This window comes from Varroa destructor, unplaced genomic scaffold, assembly GCF_002443255.2.
Source record: "Varroa destructor unplaced genomic scaffold, Vdes_3.0 BEIS01000004.1, whole genome shotgun sequence".
NCBI classification, from domain to species: domain Eukaryota; kingdom Metazoa; phylum Arthropoda; class Arachnida; order Mesostigmata; family Varroidae; genus Varroa; species Varroa destructor.
In genome coordinates, this window is record NW_019211457.1 from 45,281,870 (window position 1) to 45,303,919 (window position 22,050).

The 22,050-nt window shown below is 43.1% G+C and overlaps 1 protein-coding gene and 1 long non-coding RNA gene across 2 annotated transcripts in view; one reads left to right on the forward strand and one right to left on the reverse strand.

Annotated features, from left to right (window-relative positions):
* Positions 1–22,050, forward strand: part of LOC147756263 (uncharacterized) — a 72,932-nt gene that overhangs the window by 32,898 nt on the left and 17,984 nt on the right. The gene's annotated exons all lie outside the window — the stretch shown is intronic.
* LOC111249268 (uncharacterized) lies at positions 16,093–18,371 on the reverse strand. The gene is made up of 2 exons (XM_022802897.2): positions 18,089–18,371; positions 16,093–17,303 (listed from the first exon to the last, which is right to left on the reverse strand). The coding sequence occupies exons 1-2, from the start codon at positions 18,175–18,177 to the stop codon at positions 16,508–16,510; spliced, it is 885 nt and encodes a 294-aa protein (XP_022658632.1). The 5' UTR covers positions 18,178–18,371; the 3' UTR covers positions 16,093–16,507.

Genomic DNA, 22,050 nt, shown 5'->3' on the forward strand with positions numbered 1-22,050 from the left:
AACGGTGACGAAGCTGATAACATCGTGGGCCAAATTTTAAATTGCGCATTTTGATCCCTAAAATATTATACTTCGAATAAAGGCCTTACATTTTGTATTAGCAATACAAGAATATTATAGTGACGGTGTTGACGAGGCAAGATGTTGATTTGGGCTTCAAGGATAGGTAACACCCTTATCCTTCTAGAAATAACCTGAAAGGTTAGCCGATATTCAGTGACGATTCGTTTGGCAACTGCAACTACGCGCAAACAGACTTCTCATTTGCTAATGGCCGTAAACGGCATCAACTTCTACGATAAAGCGAACACGATTAAGGAAGAAACACAGGGTTTTTTTTTACAGGGTAACGACACATTTTGATTGATTCTTAATGACGAAACAAAAACAAATCGACGGGAATAGGTGTATGGATTCCGTATTCTACATTTACCTGTTATGAAGTTAAACACATTTTACTTTACGGTTTTGTTAATCAACTTCGCATCAGTTGTGGGATAGATCTGTTTTGTACCCGGCAAAGAAGATTCATTTTAATGCTCACACAGCCTCATCCGATGCACTCCTAGCTGATGCACCCGGGGCTGGCATCTGGGGTTAAAGTAAAAAAAATGACAGCGCCGGTGCACCGCCATCTAACGGCTTCGGTAGTAGAAGTTAAGGACCTGGAGTATCAACGGGTGATGTAGTACAACATAGTCCATTCATGAGGTACCCGCTTCATATACAAGTAGGAAGTTGTCCCCTGGGGGCTCTTTGGCCCACTTAGGTCTCGTTTGATCTGCCTGCGATTGCGGCCCTCTTTGTAGTTGGACATGACGACGACGACTCCATAGAAAGGCGGCATCCGGACTATGGTTAACGGCAATGTTCTTTTGTTAGGTCGGTAGCATCTTCAACTTCACGTTTGCTGGCCACAGATTCCTGCCGTATTTTCGTATAGTTCGTCTTCCTGTAATTAGATGCTGTTGTTGGGGCGGTGATAGCCAAAACGGTAGATAGACTATACCCGCCAAACTGGACCGTTGGGGCGGGGGAGATACAACACTAAAGATCCCTGTAAAACAGAGCCCAATGGGCATTTGCAGAGCAACACAAGAGCCTCGAGAAGCGTGTTATTATATTTAACTGGCGTCTCTGACCGCACCTGACCCGCTAAGAAATCACAGCAGTTTTTCGCAGTGAACTCGTCCGCTGTTCTTCACACCCGCATACAACAACGTATCCTACGCATTGATCACATTAGACTTGGAGGCGAACGACGATGATGAAGATCTGTAACGTCTTCGAAGCTTGGAAAGGAATGATCGTCTATGAAGACCATTCTAATAATATAACGTTTGTAGGATTTGGACAAGGTAGTAACGAAAGCTAACCTTAACCTATTTTCGTATTCGCCTGTATAGCTTTGGTAATTTCTAATGACATGATTGTTGGCCTTTAGCGCAAGCGGGCTATTTGGCTATTTAGACAACTCTAAATGCTACGAAGACACAATGTTTGTCGCTGGGTCATTTTCCATGGTGTAATCCTGTAAACTTTGTTAGCGGGAGAACACTTCGTGGGAGATTTGATTTGCATCGGGTCGCCCACCGTACGAAGAAGGTAAGTTTGGCATGAAATGCTCTTCGAAGCAGGTAAAATACCCAATTCCACTTCCGTTGATGTACTTATTACGTACTTAATTGTAGCTTTCGAGCAGGATTAACTATATCTATGTAGCGTAATTATAGTGTAGTTAACTTGAACTAGCGCTGAAATATTACATTATATTTAAAGGGAAATTTAGTCGTAAAATATCTTACCTGAAAGGACGGCAGGAAAGTGCTACCTTGAAGCTGGTCGTATGGTAAACATTCATCGATATAGCACATACACTGGGCAATCACATGATAAGAAGTATAGAGCTAACAATTAAAAGGAAGCCCTACAATGCGTATTTTAACTCCGTTACAATTTGTGCTATATATATATATATATATATATGTATATGGTATGCGTTCTTCAACTGCGTACAATATGTATAATACTATTTGTAGAATGCTGCCGGAAGTTTATAATTTCTGAAGAGCATCCGGCCAGCTGTAAATCTGCCCCGTAGTGTTCAAGCGGTTGTAACGAATTGAAGACGATGAGCTCGCGACTTCTACTCGCGTCCAGCTGTAATCAGCTTTGAAACGGTGTCCAAACCGTCAACCAAATTATGACTCAGGCTATCGCCCCCCCTAAGACGACCCTTCCGAGAAGTATCTAGTGTCGCATCTTTGCGCACACCTGATGAGGCTCAAGCTCGCACAATAAAAATCTACCACCCGCCAGCCTGGAATACTTTTTTCAACGAAGCCGTAACTGTAATACGCAACACAGCGGACGTCTTACGCTCAGTCGACCCAGCCCGTTCAGCTCGAGGATGACGCTCGTCGTATTTAAGCCTGGTGTAGTCAGCCACTGGAACGACCGACTTCCGTCGCGGGTCCTAACCGCGACTGGGGCATCGTGCCGTGAAGTCGATCACACGAATCTCTATTACTACTACTGCTGCTATCTTCAACGTGAATAGCAGCAACAATAGCGGCAAGCCCGGCTTACAGCACATAAGTTCACTAGGCTACAGCGTCACCGTTTGCTCATATCAAGCGCGAAGGTGTCCTCGAACGTTGCGACACCGACTTTTCATATTGTGCGTAAAGGAAACCTCCTTAAAACAGCCTAAAAATAGATAGTATGAACGGAGCGTATCATGAATGGTCGTACAATGACAGAAAGAGGCTTGCTGAAGTTCACCGGTGAGTACGACTTCAATGGACTGGGAAACGCTGTGTGTCCGATGGCGGTGACAGCAAATTCGGCGTCAGCGGCGGCGTCTAGCATCACCTCAGGTGGCACTCAGACATCGTCTTGGTGCTTTGTGTTCATCTTGTACTGTTGTCAGAGTAAAACTGTACTAGAACGATAACTGTGAAGTAGGCGAAGCGGCTCGCGGGAGACGGTCTAGGACCAGCTGCCTCTTGAACCTCGTCACCGTATCTTCTAGCGGTTATGACCGAACGGACGACGCTGCTAGTCGGCTTGCGGAGGCTGATATTTATTATAGAGACTAAGCGTTAGTACTTTGGACAATTGTGGGTTAGGAGTCAGGAGTGAATAAGGAGCAGCAGAACGCCACTAATAAATACATACACATCGATCTCTATAATTCCTAATAATACCGAAGACACAATGTTCATATTCATCATATTTTATTAAACCGTATGTCAAACAGCTCCGGTAAGGATTTACGTCGAGGTGCTACGTCACTATTACATACATACTATTAGTATCATCATAGGACTGAGTTGTCTGAGCGTAAAGCAAGCAAGTCTTGCACACGTTGAAAGGCCATTACCTTGTGAGTCAACGAGGGTTGATACTTTTTCTATAAACAATATACCTTATTATCGAAGAAATGGATTTCGGTTATGGATTTGTAATTACTTCATATGACATTCAGTGAGAAGAATCAACTGCCTTTTATTGGAGTTGACCCAGCAAAAGTGGAAGTAGGCACGTTTCTTGGCTGATAGAAAAGAACCCTTGTTGGCAGAAGCAAAAGCCAAAACATTTCTTCTTGCTGTGGTTTTCTTAGTTCCTCCGATTCGTCTCTGCTATCGTAGTTATTAGCGTTGATATACATACATATCTTCGTATACGGTCGAAAACTCCGTTACGGGTCGTCAAAAGTACGTTAAACGCCATACGCTATTTGTGAGAATCATTGTACGTTATTAAATCTGGCGCAAAGATTTTGTTTTTTTTCTCGCATATTCCGTAAATGGTTTATGTATCGAAATAACAGGACGCTGTGCGTCATAATTACGCAAAGCGAACTTCCAATTTTAACGCTTGGATTCAGGCCATTTTTCTGTAACTGTATTTTGTGTTTTAACCGTCTCCACTTTAGAAAGCTATAGCTTCAAATATTACTTAGCAGTTAACTACAGTAAACAAAAAACATGACGTGTGACTGTTCGAAATGCTACTGTTCTCCGTAGCCAGTCATTTCTGCTTTTCCGGCGCAGCGGGTACAGCTGAGAAGTTTCCTTTTTTCCTGTTAATCAAGCTGGACACCGTCGCTGCGAAGTCGATCACTTCCGATGAGATCGACTCGGCGTTTCACTACGCTGTCGCATGGCCGCTACCTTCGGGGGCAGCTTTAACCTGGCCCGACGTCGATCGCCTCAATCTGTCTTCGACACCTCGACGCTATCTCGCACCCCACTCTAAGCAGAGACGGATCGTGAAGCACTCTCACCCACAAATCGCTCACTCATTCCGGCACGGGCTATCTTCGCTTGTCGACGATCCAGCGACAAACTTGTTACTGACGGACTCTGTATCGCAGATATCCATCGTAGCGCATCTCTTTTAACATTAACTCAACAGCTCGTGACGCACAACCGCAGTCCCGTATTCTTCCATGAACGTCCGTTGAAACAGTAACAGACTATGGGATACCATCTCTATCTAAGGGGTCGTATGGATTGTTACAAATTGTTGAACAAATCGTGGGGATCCTTATCGTCGCCATAGTCACGCTGTGAGTTGCCACGCACTCGATGCCATTTGGTGACGTTCTTTGAAGTCATGACTAGGGCGCGATCCTGGTAGAACTGTCAGTCGCCACCAGATGAGTCGAACAAGAACTACCGCAACAGACCTATACGCGCGAAGATCTGGTCAGTCATGATAATGGAGTTTGCAACCTAAGGTATGGTCCACTCTGGCTGTAAGGACGTACGGAGCAAATGGAGAGAACATTTGTCCTTATATTCGGCTGACAATTCTCTGCATACGCTACGCGTGGAATCTGGCACCTCGTCAATGCTGGAAAAAGGCGATCAGACATTCGTGTGTACCATTCTATGCCTGCTATGCTGTCATAGAGGTTTTAAATGGCACTGTCGGATGGAGTGAGGTTAAATGGACGTCGGATTAAGCGACTCGAATAAAACCGGAGGCAAAACGAATATAAAAATTAACGCAAATAACGAAAACCAAATAGATCTATCGCTGTCGAAAGTAGTAGTAGTACGATGAACCGGTAATCACCTGGTGTGCGTTTTACTTTCAATACATACAGCGCTAGAATAGCAGTTGACGCAATACATAAACACAACACGCGACGACCCGTGCAGACACGTTCAGTTGGTTACGTGCACGTACGTTGATGTACGCTATAGCTGAACGGTTCAGGTACAGGCCGTGTGACGCGTTTCGTCCGTTGAATCGGTGCTCTTTATTTTTTATTAATAAATTCGTTCGTTTATTTACTTGCTATTCAAAGATTACAATTGTGAGGTAGGAACGGTTTGAAATACTTCTCGTTATGGGTAGATCAGCAAGAATTTTATGAGGTGTGCTTATTCCACAGAGGTACGGTGCCCGCCACCGAGGTCGCGTTCGCTCTATTTATATCCAGCAAATATATAACAGTTGTTATGTCATCCGGCCACGAATGGCTTCCTGTAGCCTTTTAGTATGCGTATAATGTCAAGTAAATGTTGAATTTCCGAAGATGGGGATCGGACAGTTTGGGCTATTATTGGGGGCACTTAATCTTCTTGTCATTTATGCATGTAGCTCTTCTGAAAAAATCAAATATCTGAAAATGTGACCTTCAGTCGTTTTTAATTTTTCGTGCCGATAATTAACTCAATTTTTATAATATTTTCCACCAGATTTAATAAAGCCCCTGTGATAGCGCAAGCTTTACTGAAAGCAAGTAAGAAATCATACTCGTATAGAGTTCTTTAGTTCTGTATTCATGTCACTGGCTCAGTTGAACGGAAGAAGCTGTTTGGGCTCTGAAGCTATACTAGCTTCGCAGATACTGGCTGTACGTACCATAATAGACGATTATCATCATCGTCATTAAAATCGTGCATAAATTGACAACACCAATGATGACTGGCAATTTGGTGCTACGCGACCTCCTAAAAGGTTTACGTGCCTTGAATCAGATCGCTGAAAAAGGAGAAAGCTAGGTTTGTGCACGCAGTTCCCGTGAGAATGTATCTTTAAATCTCGGCAGTCTCTACTATTGCATCATTCAGATGTCGTATCGAAACTAGGATGCGGCGTTTTGGGGAAATCGTGACCTCATAACTGCGCGGAGCTCTAGCCTGTAGCCTCTCTACTTCACCTTTTTGACTTTAAGTGCTTCAGAATGAGTAACTAAATCCTTATTAAATGATACGGAGCACTGAAGATAGCCAAGCGATTAGCAACAAACTGTGGTAACTCTTCGTTACTGAATCTCCTTTTGAGAAAATGAGAAATGCTGTTAAATGAACCTAGATGCTGGACCAGTCCTAGATCTCAGATCATCAGCATCTTTCGCAGGACCATTTTTGTGGAGGCTATCACCATCGGAGGTATCAATAAAGAGTCCTGTGAAGACGGACGACTTGTATTCTATTTTGTCCGACGATTAGAGCTTCTGACACTGCCTCAGTATAGAGTTAGCGAACTCCTCTCGTTGAACTACAAACTCAGTAATAAAGCTGAACAGAGTATTTACCTAGTCGAATATGACTATTGTTTATTATGCTAGCCAACAAGGTCATAATCGTACCGAAACAGATCATACAGCCGTGAGTCGGTGCATTTCTCAATATTATTTGTTTTATCAAATTATTTTTAAGGAAAGTTGAAGAGTCGTATGTAATTTGATTGAGCTGTAAAAAGGAGCGGTCGTTTTCTTTTAATTGAATTGATTGTTTTTCACCACTGAGACCATATTAAACATCTCGTTGAAGCAGATTCAATAATCACCGTTAAAAAACCGTTAGATAACAGAATACTACCAGCGTGTTAAGCAAGGTTGCATTTCTATTCGACTACCGTTTTTCGATACGTTAACAATAACACTAACTCGGCATGCTGGCTTTGAAGTTCATCAGGGCGTTCCAAGTTAACGTCCGGTAACTTGTCTGCTACGGCCGCTCTAATAGGTTCCATGTTTGTTTGGCTGAGCCCAATTTTGATCGCAAACAAAACAGTGATAAGACTAGTCGCAATTCAGCCACCTATCACACAAGTGGCATCGTTTGTAATAAATAGTTACGGCCAGCTAGATTTGATTCGGTCCGTCAGTCTGTGTACAGGCCCCCTCGGCTGATACATGCACGCTGATATAGATAGATGCTTGCGATATCATCGATCCAACAGCCTAATACCAGGTCTTTTTGTTGTCCTCTATTGGCCTGTATCACGAACCTGCGCAGTTTCAGAAATAGAGACGATGATGTCACCTCGGAATCCAGCCGTAAACTGACGAACTTGTTCCTAACTAGCGCTTCAAACAGGGACGTCAGAGCTAAAGTTGGCATCACAGTCGAAGTTTGCGATGAAACTACAGTTTCATACCTGAACCACGCAGCTATAGAACGATGATCAAACGGTAGCTAAAGAATGGAACCGGAAGCAGATCGGACATCCTTTTAGTCGGGGGATGGCGCCTCAGTAACATGGTCGCGTATACAACCACTTTCATTTAGTAAAACACCCCAAAGGGGTTCTGAGATTAATCAGCTTCGCTCAATCCTACTCCATTATATGACGTAGACAAGGTCGACAACGTCATCACCGGTCACTACCAACCGCTGTCTTTACTGACCTTTGCTACTCTATGCAACCCTGAGAAATCCCCTAAGTTCGGGACCAATGTCAAACGAATACCTCAACATAGATATGCTCGCTTCTAGGCTCACCTCTATCATGTCTATATTCCCATGCCTTGACGCTATTTCCGAAATTCTATGCTAGCAGCTTTTGACGAAGTCTTCGAACTAACTCTCAATCTTCAATAAAGCTGTTGGGTGCCTACTCAACGTTTTGAACAATAGGTATCAAAACAGAAGAAGATGTTCTGAACTTCGAATCATGACGGCGGCTACGCCACGCATGAATGATGCCGCCACTACTGCTGATGAGGCTCGCCTGTATCTGTCGTTGTTTCTATTCAGGCAGAAGGGCGAGCGCCGAGTGAAAGCCAGCAAAGTGCTTAGCTGGGGTGCTATAAACTGAAGCGTACAACAAATAGCAGAATGAACGGTTGAGCGCGTGGGAGCCGCCAATTGCCCGATCAACGATGACCGACGATACGTAGAGAAATACCGTTGCTATAGCATTACACGGATTCTTTGTTTGCTCTGAGGCCAACTCGATGATTTTTGGCTGTTGCTATAGGAGTAAAATATGGGTAGCAGGTGTAATGGCGACCGATGCGGCACGAAACAGCGTACTCGCCCTCTAATGTGAGGGACACATGAAGTGATCTAAATACGACTAAGTATGAAGCTAGGGTTCGACTCGTGTCGGGAGCCGGAAGGTCTTTGACGTCTGACGTCAGTTTCAGGCGTAAAGCTCACTGACAGAAGCATCTATAAGTGTCAACAAAGCAAATTCATGACATGCGACTTGATCCATCGATGGAACGAAGCGTTGTCGATTATGCCACTCATACATTATCGTCTGCTAACTATAAACCGATGAGTGATACCGATAAAAGCAATTTGCAAACCTGTAATGGGATCAGCAATAAGTAAAAAGCATCGAGGTTAATTACATGTCCAAATTACATTATTATTGTTATTATTCTCTAATGGGACCTCTAATGGGACTCATTCGATGAAACAAAAAGCACATCTAAAATTAACTCACTCCTTGTATTTGCTCCACGGGAGGATCGTTCGATCATTGCCATTGATTTGTCTAATAATCTCAGCTTAGATGGTTTAGGTGCAAGCGTAAGGCTCGACCTCAGCATCGTTGTCCTTAGCAAAAGCAGAGGGCTGGTCCTATAGATGTGGTGTTTTGTGGTGCTCTATTCACGATAGACCTCGGCTTAGCGTAGCGCCAGAATCGTGGATTCAGAGGCCTCCTTTTCGAATACGAGCTCAAACAGGAAGCACTATGGGGAGCGAATTTGTCCTATCGACAAGGCTAAAGCTAGGCACATCAAGTTCAAAAACCACGTATTGCGTTTCAATGCTGCTTTCATAATCAAACCTACGAATAGGCACTATACAGTCTATTTATTGATAACGAATTCTGGGGTAGGCTAGCGCACTAAATAGAATTTCCTGTTTGATAATTTATAAAAACGTATTTATACTTCGCTGGAACAAGTACTGATGCTATTGGCGTGCAGCGTTCTCTGTTCAGATCATTTCTTTTTTTTTCTTTGTTATAGTCATTGCAAGTGATGAGTCCAGCTGTCCTAGCTATTCACAGTTAGGACTAGCAGACCGAATTGTTTTAGCAGTTGTTTAGGACATCATGATCAATATAAGCCGTTTCGTTTAAAAGCGAATCTAAAATTCCTCGACAAGGCAGTTTAGGCCGTTAAGAGATACTCGAACGGTGCCGAACTCCGATCGCGTGCGAAGGGACCCGTCGTATAGAGTAAATTGCCTGCTCTGTGAGCACAAGCGGCCTAGCATAAGCCAGCTCGATTTTCGTGGCTAGAAAACGCTGGCGGCCTATGTAAATAATAAACTAACCACTAAAACAAAGATAAATTATAATCTGAAGTTTCGCCTTAGATGTGTGTGATAGAACAGCGTCAGCATGAGCACAACCCGTCTTAGCTACTGTCGTGCATAATCAAGCCAAAGCTATCCGGCCCTGTTGATGTCAAAGACAGCGTGCTGATGAAGTCGTCCAAACAAGTCGAAGCGTCCTAAGGTCAAAGGTCTCGAACTTAAGATTAAGATGGGCACTGGGTGCCGCCCCCAGCATCGATATACATTCAAGTCTATACTATTACAAAGTATGTACTATGGATCAATTACCTCTGTAGATTTAATCTTGCCCGCCAAGTAATTGGATGTCGCATTTTCACCCATATTCTGTACCTAGCTCTGCTACATATGGTCAAATCAAGCCATGATAGTTCAACTACAAGGATTAGATCGGATATGGGAGAGTCATTTTTTTTTTTGCACCGAATGTTGATCTTTTAAGGTATTTACCCAACGCCCTAACCCCATGCTACATCCTCCCATCTTGACTATGTCAAACTTTGAAAAAAGTACACTTTATCTATTGTGATAACTTCGTAATTCAACTTAAAAACTGGCCATTCCTAACTGAATCACGTTTACTGCATTATGGTATTGGTCGCGAACATAAGAGCTTCTACGCACGAAGCATTACCTTTCCGTCATCTTTTTAACCCGCACGCTTGTCCACATCCGAAATGGTCTTTGTTTTCGATCAATTCCGGGCAGACTCAAAGACCACCGACCTATTCGGTTTGTCTCCACGACGGAGACTAATCAGAAACAGTAGCTGGTAGTTGACAACCGGGTGCCAGCAGTTCGCAACAAAGATCCGTCTACCTAGATTACTACGATGAACTACTTTGGTTCCGTCTCACAATTAGGTTTGTATACACCTAGTTCGTCACCCAACCTGTGACAGAGCTGAATAATAATGTCCGGGATGCAAGAGATGCTGGTCGCGCGGCTTGTACAAGAGACCGTATCATTAGTGGTCTACATTGGTAGCTAAACAAAATGCCTCCATCGTCAAATATGACGCTTTATTCATGAAGAGGAGGTGGGCTAAGTAAGCCAGGGGGCGAACCAGTAAACTCGATCATAGGACTCATCGAACTTGTCGAGATGCGAATAAAGCTGAACCTCCACGCCATTTTCTGTGGGTCGTTTTGTCCGACCGAACGCCGTAGGCACAAAACAGCCAAGTTACTTGTTATGCTGAAAGTATCATCTCCGATATTCAGTAACCGTCACGAGAAAGCCCGGAAGTTTACTGTTTGCGGTAGAAACACTTGGGCAGGTTGTTATTACACGGAAGGAAGCAATAGAACAATTGGGCGCATATAAGCGCGTAGCCACTACATCGATGGCGTCACGAAACTGATGGGTGTTACCTTTCAAGTATATGGGTAAGCAACAGTAGTGTTTCTAACGTATTAAATTGAACTTATTTAAATCTAACTTACTATATGTGGAATTAGCCAGTTTGGTTGCCAAATTTATGCTTACCAGGGATCTGTTTGACAAAAAGTCAATAACTTATAAGGTAACGATTTCAACCAATCGTCGATTGAGCACTATTATCCATTCTGTAAGAATATAATGGTCTTTTAATAATCATTAAATATCTGCTTAGCCATACTGCTTGAAAGAATCGATCGAACCCACTCCATTCCCGCCCCATTTTAAATTTTAACCTAGGCCAAAAAAATCACCTTCCAATCTAATTACAGACAACAACATATGTCAAAATGAAGCAAAAAAGAACTGTTAAAATTAATTTTCACGCACTTCGAAAACACAACCGCACGCTCGAACATCGAAGACGAAATTGGGCAGGACTGCTGGGTTCAAACGGGAGGCCCCAATTAGGTGACACGCTCATTGCCTTTTGCTAAACCTGGCTATGCTGTTGCTATTATGTTTTCTTGCTGTTACCCTTCATATGACTTGGTTTTGTGGAAATGTACTCCCCATCAGATTGAACTGGGTCGGGATGTCGGATCGTGTACGGGGTTCCCTACCACAGTACCGCAGCGACTAAAACTTCTCTGCGATGTGTGGATGATTTAGCTATTATTGGGTGGGAGGATCTTCCTTTTCACTCCGCGCTTCGTTTGTATGAAGCGATCTCTCGATTCGTTGAAGCCTAACGCGTATCGTTATTAATGAAGTCTATCGTGAAGTCACTTTTGACCATGGCACAGAAAGCTACTTGGGTGCTTCATATATAAGGTTATAATGACGTAAAGCAAGCGTCGCAGGATCAGCTAGCCGTTAGCCCAGCATGCGTTAATTCTGTTTATTTGCCCAATTCACTATGTCAATGAAGTTCAAAAGCTCAGCCACCTCGGTCAAGTCATGGTTGCCAGTGCAGGTCTCACATGATTCATTCGTTAGCGATTACTGATGACTTGCCATGAAATTGTTTACAAACGGTTATCTTGCAAAGGGGCAATATAATTCGCAGGACAAAGTGACAGCTCGAAGTGTCATGAATTTGCAAAACATTTATTATCGTACTCGAGTCTTTACGTGGCCGGCCCTAAGGTCTTGTTGAACCTTTTTCTTTTATTTGACAATACTTTTCCTTGGGTCAAATTTACTTTCCTCTTGATTAGCTGCTTCTGCTTTTTCACAGCAAATGAAGATAGGCCGACGCACGTGCACACGTACGTTTTATCAAACATTTGGACAGAAATGTATGTGGATTATATCATTGCCGACCTCTGTCTGAACGGTCTACGCGTGCCTTCAGCTCTTAGGCGATGATGCCTGCTGACTTTTGAAAGATTCTCCGGCGCCATTCCGCGGGAAGGCGTCAGATCAATTTGCCGACATTATTATATTTCGAGTACTGGTGCGGGTATTGAGAACGGCTAAAATTTCAGCCGTCGCCATATGCATAGAGAAGTAGTGAATTTGCGACCGCTATTGGTAGGATTGGAGATTCGGATTGCCGGCAAAAGAAAGAACTTCGAACTTTGTCTATGAACTATTGCCGTATTGGTTACGTTCGGTCTGCGTTACGCCCGCATATTGGAACACTCGACGCGTCTGTCTGCTTGGCCCGTTGGGCCTTAAGACCAGAGTCGCAGTAGCGCTTACTTGTGAGCGTTGTTTCACCGATAATTGTTCCGCACTTTGACGCGACTCGTTCGATGCGTCCGTCGATGATAAAACATGAGCCAGCCGCGTGGTGTCACCAACAACTTAGTGGCCTGGTTTGAGTTATAGACAAATTTTATTATGACATTAAATTATAATTTGATTGGCTCTTATATAGTCTCGAAGGATTAGCAGAAGTAGGATTTTTCCTTGTTCGACTGTGATTATAGCGACGATTCTGAAAGTTGTGGCTAATTTCGAAAATATTCTATATATTATTTTCGAATTTGTCGCCTAAGAGTCTCACCTTCCTTATCTACAACAGTCTCAAACGTACATCTAATCTCTCCAAATCCAATTGAATCTTTTTTAATTCCCTGTTTTTTTTTTTAGGCGGGGGGGACTCTTATTCCTGATACTGTTGTTGACTCTTTTTCTAAATAATGACTCCTAGTGCCTCCGTTCTACACAGCTTCCGCTGGGGCCTGCGGCACAGGTCCGTTGATATCATGGGACTGTCGCCACTAAATCCCCGAGAGACGATTGAACTGACCCGTCGGCGCTGATCGTCTGGAGGCCCTTTCCTGCCACACAGACCTCCTGCGGGGCGAGACTGAAGATCTGTCAATCAATTTTGAAAATTCGATCTGAGTAGCAGGGGGGTTTAGCCGTGTTCCACTACCCCAGCGAGGTGAACTCGCGTGGTCTGCGAATTTAATGTCGGAGACGCTCTGTTCGAATGATTTCACTTTCGACTTTTTCGGGTAGTTGTTGAATTAATGATGCTCGACCAAGTGCTTGCCACGGGTGGATCGCTGCTACGGTGAGCGACGCGCGCGTTGTATAAGCGTGCTAATAAAAAACTGGCAAAACGTTCTTACCAGTTGAAACCTTTTCTACTCGTGCGATAGGACGTCAAGATCAAGTGTCCGTGCTACAGATACACGAAGGATTCAGTCTGGCTACAAAGTAATTAGAGGTAACTTCCTCTTAAGCTTAACGTTGTAATTTCAAAGTTAACGAGTGTTCATAACTTATCAGTTTGTTTGAAGTTTCGCTGTGCGAGGCAAGTATCGAACAGATTTACGTACCTTTTCCGGCGTTTTTATCGAATATTCAGGTTAGCCTACGGCATAATGCCTTTGTGGAGAGCAAAGGCTTGTGAAAGTTCCATAATAATACTACGAGTCCTTCTAATTGATAATGATGTCAAGTTATCAGAAACCTCATCATCCTTTTAGGTCGAATCGTTGTTGTTTTGCGTGCTGGATATATGTGTGTGTATCCGATATTTGAATTTTTCATTAAGTGAAAGTGAAATTGAGTCTATAAAAAAAAAGTGTCTAAATATTCTCAGTTAAATGATTAAAAACTGCGAGAAAATTCATCCATCCATTCATTCGAGTACCGTTATAAATGTTTGTTGTTACACTGTCAATCGAAGCAACAAGGTCAGTGTTCACAAGTTAGCACAGAAAGTGCTACCGATCTTCAACGGTCCACACGAAACCAGCCGGTTTCTTCACCTGCCCGTCACAGCGTGTTCTTTTTCATAAAGGGTATTCGGTTAAACAAGAAATCCCCACAGCTATATTCTAGCTTGCTTCGGTAGACAGAAGCAAATTTTTGCTAGGGATGTTACAACTATTCTACACTATGTAAGACTCTCTAATCGTCCGCATTGAAAAAATGACAAGGCTGAATCGATGATAAAGTAGATTTCTGGATGGCTTTGTCGTCTATAGAATAAAGATTTTTCAATTTTTCCTTATCGGTGGCTGTGTCCGGCGTGAGGGCTTGACACGCGTAGCCTCGATAGTCCTGGAAGAAGAAACACTGTAAAAGCAACTAACAACCGACTTATCATTTAAAGGACAGGGCTATCTAACGACAGGTTTCAGATCGTCACCGATTGCGCGACTGTACAATCAAACGGTCATTCACCACGCCATTCCCCTACAACTATCGCCTCCCTAATAAGAGCTAAGCGACCAAGCCATCCCGTGATCTCTGTAGCGTGACTTGCACGCGCCTCGGATCTGCATCTGCTATTAAAAGCTCTGTTGCAAGTACCTCCATCAGGCAGCTCTTTTCGTTCTTCTGTTAGAATTAGCCAATGGGAGTTATACTGTGATCGCGGCGCAGATCATCAACTCTATCCATGCGACAACCATTCTGACTCTGTGCATGACTTCGAAATACATCGTACGAAATCCATACCTGCGGACAAAGTGCTGGTGGGCCAAGCTCGTAGCCGTTATAAGCTATAATGAACCGCAGTAAAGCCGTCGCCGCCGCCGCCACCTTCAACGGCTTTAAACCTTCTGACTATGTATTTACTTGTGTCTGTAATATATATATACATACATACTTCGGATAACATAGTCCTCTTGTCTGACCGTGCATATCCACCTAGGCCGGTAAATTCACTCTCTTTTTTGTTTTCACCTGCTTTGTGCTACATGGACAGACAGCGACCTTTTTCAGCAAAGATGGCAGCATCCTTTGGAGGTGGAAAAGTTCGTTAGCCACTTCACTCCGAAAGACTTCTGCATCCGAGCTTTCGGGTAGGGATTTTAGCAGTATTCGTTGATGTTCCATAATGGCGAACAGATCCACTCACAGTGACTTTTTTTCTCGTTATCGATGAGGTAGCTATAGGATGCGTTACCACTGCATAACGTGTGTTTCTAATTCTACTACAATAGATACAACTACAACTCTGATATTATTAAACATACCCTCAATAATGTAATATAGACAAACACCGATAGGAACAGGCAGCCAGAGCTTCTCTTTTTCGCCTTATATAGCAGCCTTTTCGGGACATTCATGAAGGTTTGCCTATTCAAAAGAACAAAACCTCACTCGATTTACTTTTTCCAGTACCCCTTAAAAGTAAATCGCCGGAAAAGCAGTAAATAGAGAAGCACCTATCGAACGTGTTCGCACCATCAGCTTTGATTTTTCCATGCTTAGGCTAATTCTAACTATTACTTGGTCGTTTGTTCCTCTGAGAAATCCAGGGTGCGCGCTTGCGCCCAACAACCAACCCTGCACGTTCTTCTTCTAAATTAAGCAGTAAAAAGCAGCCTTCGTCAATGAACATTTATACACACCCCCATATATACGGGTTATGCAAACCCGTTCGTAAGTTATGGTTTCACTATGGATAGAATAGGACCAAAGCTAATTACTGATTCACTATTCACGTATTTTTACCAGTGGTATACCCACGGTGGCTTGACATGAACTGGGGGCAAATAACCCTAATGGGCGGAGTAGTATGTATCATTAATCATGACGCTTCTAAACTTACCCGTTGTCCTTTCTTAGATTGGTTTTAATTGTTACCTAACTAATAGGACTAGTTTTAGTTCAGCTCTGTTATCTAAAAGCTACAACAATGGCGATACACAATAAAGAAATACATCTAACATCACTCAATAATAAATAACAACATGTTTTTATTTCGTTCCTTTTTACACACGAATATATGACTTTTTGCTGCGCTATCTGTGTCAAATGACAACGCTGTTTGGCCTAATTCACACTCTGCTATTTAGTCCACTCTCTAGATTTTTGGTGGGGCTTTTATTCGCTAGGGGCAAATCTTTAATCACAGTTATTTACAAACAGGTATAACCCCTAGTCACCAACGAATGCACTTTGAGGTATTTTTTTTCTTTACAATTACGTTTCCCTGATGGAAATGACACCAACAAAATCGCTATATATAAAGCGATTTTGGTAGAGCAGTATGTACAAATAAAGGGGTGGTAAGGAAGGCACAAAGACGCCAAAAATGTATTATATACTTGTAAGTCGTTATTTACAAAACAGGGAATAATAATTTAACATGAGTGGGGAGACAGTCTTGCCGATGTTGTCGGATAGCTGGCGTACGCACCCAGCGGGCTACACTGATATTGTAGGTCTGATTGAAATGCCCCGGGCATCGACATACTTTGGTACTGGAACTGAACGTAGGGATAATCCTGTTGGCTAACAATACCGGATGTCGGATACTGATCGAGAGCAGTTGGGGTCGGACACCAGGATCCGGGGCCAGAGATCTCTGACGTTGTCAGATTACTAAGAATCATCGACGATGATGATTCCTGTTTAAAGCTTGATAACGTATTTGTCGAACTTACTTCACCAATTTGTTCAAAGCTCGTGTTCGTCGAAGTATTAGCATTCACGTTAGGAGACGCCGAGATACCGTGGCTGTTGTGGATTGTCAGATTGCCCATCTCAATGACGTTGTTGCTCTGACTATGTGTGCCACTATTCCTATTAATGATGTCGTTGTTGTTCATTTTGTCCGTAGACGCGGCATCGTCTTGTTCTAGAAGTCGTTGTAGAGCAGCAATATACTCGATGGCCTTCTGCAGTGTCTTCACTTTGGACAGACGCTTCGAGCGATTCTCGATCGGGACGCATTTGCGCAGCTTGGCGAACTGACCGTTGACGGCCTGCACCCTGCGCCGTTCGCGGGCGTTTCGTCGAGCAACGAGGTGAGGTGGTTTTTCGCGATGAGGTACGTGTTTATACGTCGACGTTTTCTTCTTATCGTTCTTGACGCCCTCGATAGTCTCTAGGAACGATGACTGGGACTCGTCCGATGACGGAGTCGGGCAGAATCGTCTAAGGCAGGTTAATAAGAAGCCGAACGTACATGTAAATTTGGTATGTATGACATATGAAAAACTTCATCAGAACTAACTACATTACGTGATTGGAGTATTGGCGTTTGTTACTGTGAGGGAATCTGAGCTTTAATTGCTATTGACTGTCCTAAAGAAGCAAATAATGAAGTGGGTGTCCAGAAGGAGATCACGGGAGGAACCTACCGTGGGTCAGAACCACGGACCGCATACGCGACCGCGTTAAACAAACACGCATATAAGAAAATTGAAAAAAATCATTGGCGGAAAATCAAATGGTGATAGTACAAATTAGCTCGGCCTCACGACTTTACGGCCTAGTTCGCTAAATATGACGTTGAGCAAATCCTGTTGCTCTGCGTATGTCTTTACCAAATATGATTAAAAGGAAAGTCATATTTGCTGATGGTATTTGCTCGACCAACTCGCGCATGATTCAGACAACAGCTGACAGTTAACTTCTTGAGTAAAAGCCAGCTCACGATTTTGATGACCAAATCGTGCCAGAGTCAGCACGAAATGGTGTACAAGATTTTTTCATGAGTGAGTCCTGCATGGCGATACCCATTGTGCTACGGGAAGCGAGCAATAATCATGAAATGATTAAATTCTCCCAAACTGCTATAATTTGCATTGATCAGCCAGGTGAACACCGCGGGCTTGAACTCGTAGCTACCAGTATTATGATAAAACTTTTCAGACCTCTTCTAGCCTAATTCTTCGCTAGATACGCGCAAACACTCATAAATGAAGGAGCACACTTACCCATGAGCTGCTTGGGAGTCGACGCCTCCCCACGAGAACTCCTGCTCCGAGGTAGGGCTTAGCATTAAGCTCGACTGCAGATCCATCATAACAATCCAACGTCTGTACGTAAGCGTAGAGACTTAACAGTTTTTCCAACTAGACTCTAGGTCTGTGTCTTTCAGCAGTCGATGTTCTTCAGACTCTAGACGATTTGTCTATACTATTAGGTTTTCGCTTCTATGTAGAAATAGCACTTCACTTTGCGACTTAATGTCGTTTTTGATTCTACCGAGTTTCTAGAGCCGCCGATTGCCTTTAAACCGCTGGCGGACAGTGACACCCTCTCCACCAACATCCTAGGGCGGAGCCAATGGGCGGAGCAACTCACGAGGTCTGCACGCGAGCAGTCGTCGCGCACGCGGCCGCTCGTCGAAACAACGGCCGCGCGTGAAAAAGAGAAAAAAAGCGACACAGAAAGGTGCCCTGGCCTATATGGCGATAATAACATGTAGGGGGCTCATATAGGATCATACGAAAGGTCTGGATGCCTTGCAATGTAAAACACCAACAGGATAACCATGATTCAACGGTTACAACGATTTCAGCTGACCAAGGTGTCCCGAAAAATATAACTGCTATGGATCAGTGCTCTCATGCATTACAGTATATACACATTATGTGCAATATTAGAGTAAAGGAAATGTAAAACATCTTTTTAAGATATAGAACCTGCGCAGGTTGCTCCTAACCCTGATTGTCGACGATTAATAAGGTACAATAACGAATTGTTAATAACAAAACACCTAATTATTATACACGATACATCTTATAAAGGCACGATTCGTTTCAGATTGATACGTGGTTTCATAGCGAAGCCTTTCCCTTAATTGACGCTCACGTGCACATTGTCCCTGTTAGGCTGAGCACTGACAAATGGGTCATGAGCGCATTTTCAGACCAACGGCAATCCGGCTGTGTAAACACTCCAGCCCGGATTCTCCTTTCCGTCGTTTGGAAAATGCATATGGCTAAAAACGAAGGCTAATTAATAGTTGGCAATCGAATATTTACTGTAAACCGTTGTTTTTGCTCATTTCGGTGTGATTATTTCATAGAAGCTTTCACTTTTTGCAGAATGTAGCACCGTCGGCTATTAATCGTGGATTACGCAGCCATTAATTAGGGCCATGAATTTCTATAGGTCGAGGCAGAATGGCCTAGGGGGTACATTATATTCTGAGAGGGAAGATACCCCCTAGGCTTCGGAAGTTGATACACTAATACTTTTTTCACATTTTGCAAATGTCCGGTTCGGAGAAAATGAAAAACAGTTGCTTCTCATAGGTTCCCTCAGATCGAGTCCTATTTCCTCAGGAAGATGCATTAAATATGTCACTGAACGCGTCCGCAGGTATCATCATGCCATCACCGGTCTCTATAGCTCCATCACTGACATCACTAACTGATGAATAAATTACATGTTTTTATGTGTGTATCAGGCAAAGCGTTCCTTCAATATGTAACATAAACAAGCTTCTATATTTGGATAGAACTCTTTTGAATAGCGGAATCCGTAAATATTACAATAGATTTCTGTAGTACAATAGTATCTAAATCGATATATGGCTTTATATCATAAGTAAGACCTCAATCCGTCCCCGCCGTTTGTACAACTTTCTAAGTATCATAACTTTGGTAGTTATTAAGTAAACTAGTTTCTGCTTCCTAACTATTGGTGCTGGGGGTTAATGGACACAGCTAGGGCAAATCGAAACGTTCACGCTTCGATGAAATCGAAAAAAAAAAGACACGTTTTTCAAGAACCGAACCACGCTTTTCACTTTGTAACTTATAGGTTTTCAGCTAGATCACAAAAGTTGTGCGCTATCGCCTCGATTGTTACGCGTCTGAAGTTTTTATCGCGTCTATATATTGCCAATATTCCTAGGAATACATATATATAATACTGGTAACATACTCAATAATTTATTAAAAATACACTTCAACGGACTGAAATAGGCATCCAGTCCTATGTCGAAATCACTTTTTCGGCGAGACTCTAAAGATCGATTTAGCTTTCAACACGAGTCTAAACTCGCGAAGTATCGATTTCATGTAAGGTATCCTGCAGGACCACCCTGTTGTGTGGTTCTATTGAACGTCGAAGTGTCCTCTTCAAAAAGTGACGCCCTCTGCCAGCTTCCTTCGAACATTTGAGAAGTTGCGGTTACTGGAGTTCTTTCTACGGCAGCTATATGTTAAGATATAGCTTCTTTGTGGTCAAAGAGGCTCCGCCTGAAATTCGCGCATTCGAGGCGATGGGCTTGATGACAAAGCTAAGGGTTATGGTGACTGTATGTCATCACATTTGAAGTTTCTCAGGACAAATCGTCTGCAAGATCCGATTGGTTTATGGAGCACCGTTGAAGCTTTTGGTATTAGTAGAAAGAACTTCAATAAGTTGAAAGAACCCAATGCAGAACTAACGAATCGTATTTTGAACACATCGTAGAAAGACCATTAATCATCAACGTGCATTAATTCTAGCGGATTGTTATAATTCTAAACCGTGTGTTCCTGTGCATTCTAAACGTACATTGTTGCGCTACCGCTCTAACCATTACGGAGCGCTTGGCTGACATATTCAGTGCGCACGATACTACCTACAGCTACTTTTTCCTTCCATAAGTTCAAAACTTCTGCGTGAACTCGTGCTTGATTATAGACATTACGTACAAGCCATTCATGGTTTTGTTCGATGCCAGCTAGTTACAGTCGACTGCAAAGTGCAGCGATTTCTTTTGTTTATTCTTGAAGATTGTTTCTTTGCGCGTACGCCCGATCGAGCACAATTGGGTCAGGCGAAGATTGAAGAGTCACCCGAACCCAACACAAAGAAATGATTTCGGTTTTCTGACCCATTCGTTGTAATTATTATGTGTGGCGGTGTTCCCTAGGAGGCGACGCTATCGCGGTGGTCCGTAGTCGAATCGGGCAAATGGCATCATTTTTTCACGTACTCGGTCTCCATCTGAAGTAGGCCTGTCTTCACCACACCAACACCCACTTAATTGATTAGTCTAATCATCCAACTAGCGGCACAATATCCACTATCGCGCTGATGTCCTCTATCGTTCAGGGAGCTCTCCGGCATTATCGTCTCTACTTAAAAGCTCAGTTCGAAGTTGGCTCACGTAACTGAACGAAGCAATGGTCAGCGAATGCTTGTCACAATGTGAAATGTACTATATACGTAATATAGATTTTTGCGTACCTTCGTATTATAAGTTATTGTTGTGGATTAAAATTGAAGGATCGTAAAGTTAGGTGTACTCATAGCACAAATGTATTGCTCGGCGTCCTACCCTAAATAAGTGTGTAGAGTCAATCGATAATAGGCAACAAAACGCTTCTATGTAGAAAAACTATAAAAATCAATTTAAAAAAATATTCTAATCTATTCATACACGCAGGGGATACACCAAACTTTTAGTTATCAAGGGTTTGTTTTTGATGAACCTACCAAGCCGCCAAAGTAAAAGCGATCCGCTGAAATATAAAGAAAGCATTGTTTCCGACAGTTCTGCATCTCTGAGCCTATAATAAACTCCCTGTCTACTTGATCTTGCCTTAACTATGTTTTTCATAAATGAATAGAAATCCGTCTCCATAACCCTTCACCGTCTATATTTACTACCTCTGCCCCTCGTCACTACTTCGGTCCCTTTACCCACCCGCATTAGAACTGGATTGTTTCGTTAACGTAATCTAATAGACCCAGCTGCAATCCGGCAGAACCTGAAAGAAGCTTCAAATTGCCGCCCCTCGCGTCAAACGCTCAAGCCACGGATGCCGCTATCTCGCACGTCGGAACCACTATCATTGGGCAAATAAGACGTAAGTGTAGCATCACGACTTTTTTACGGACAGAATTACGTCCAAAGCCGAAATTAGGACGAAAGCACGAAGTCTCCATCATC

Excerpts from the sequence above, each read along its gene's own strand:
- LOC111249268 (XM_022802897.2), bottom strand. The coding sequence starts at position 18,177 with ATGATGGATCTGCAGTCGAGCTTAATGCTAAGCCCTACCTCGGAGCAG. Across the intron at positions 17,304-18,088 it reads GACTCCCAAGCAGCTCATGG|ACGATTCTGCCCGACTCCGT; the intron begins GTAAGTGTGCTC and ends AACCTGCCTTAG.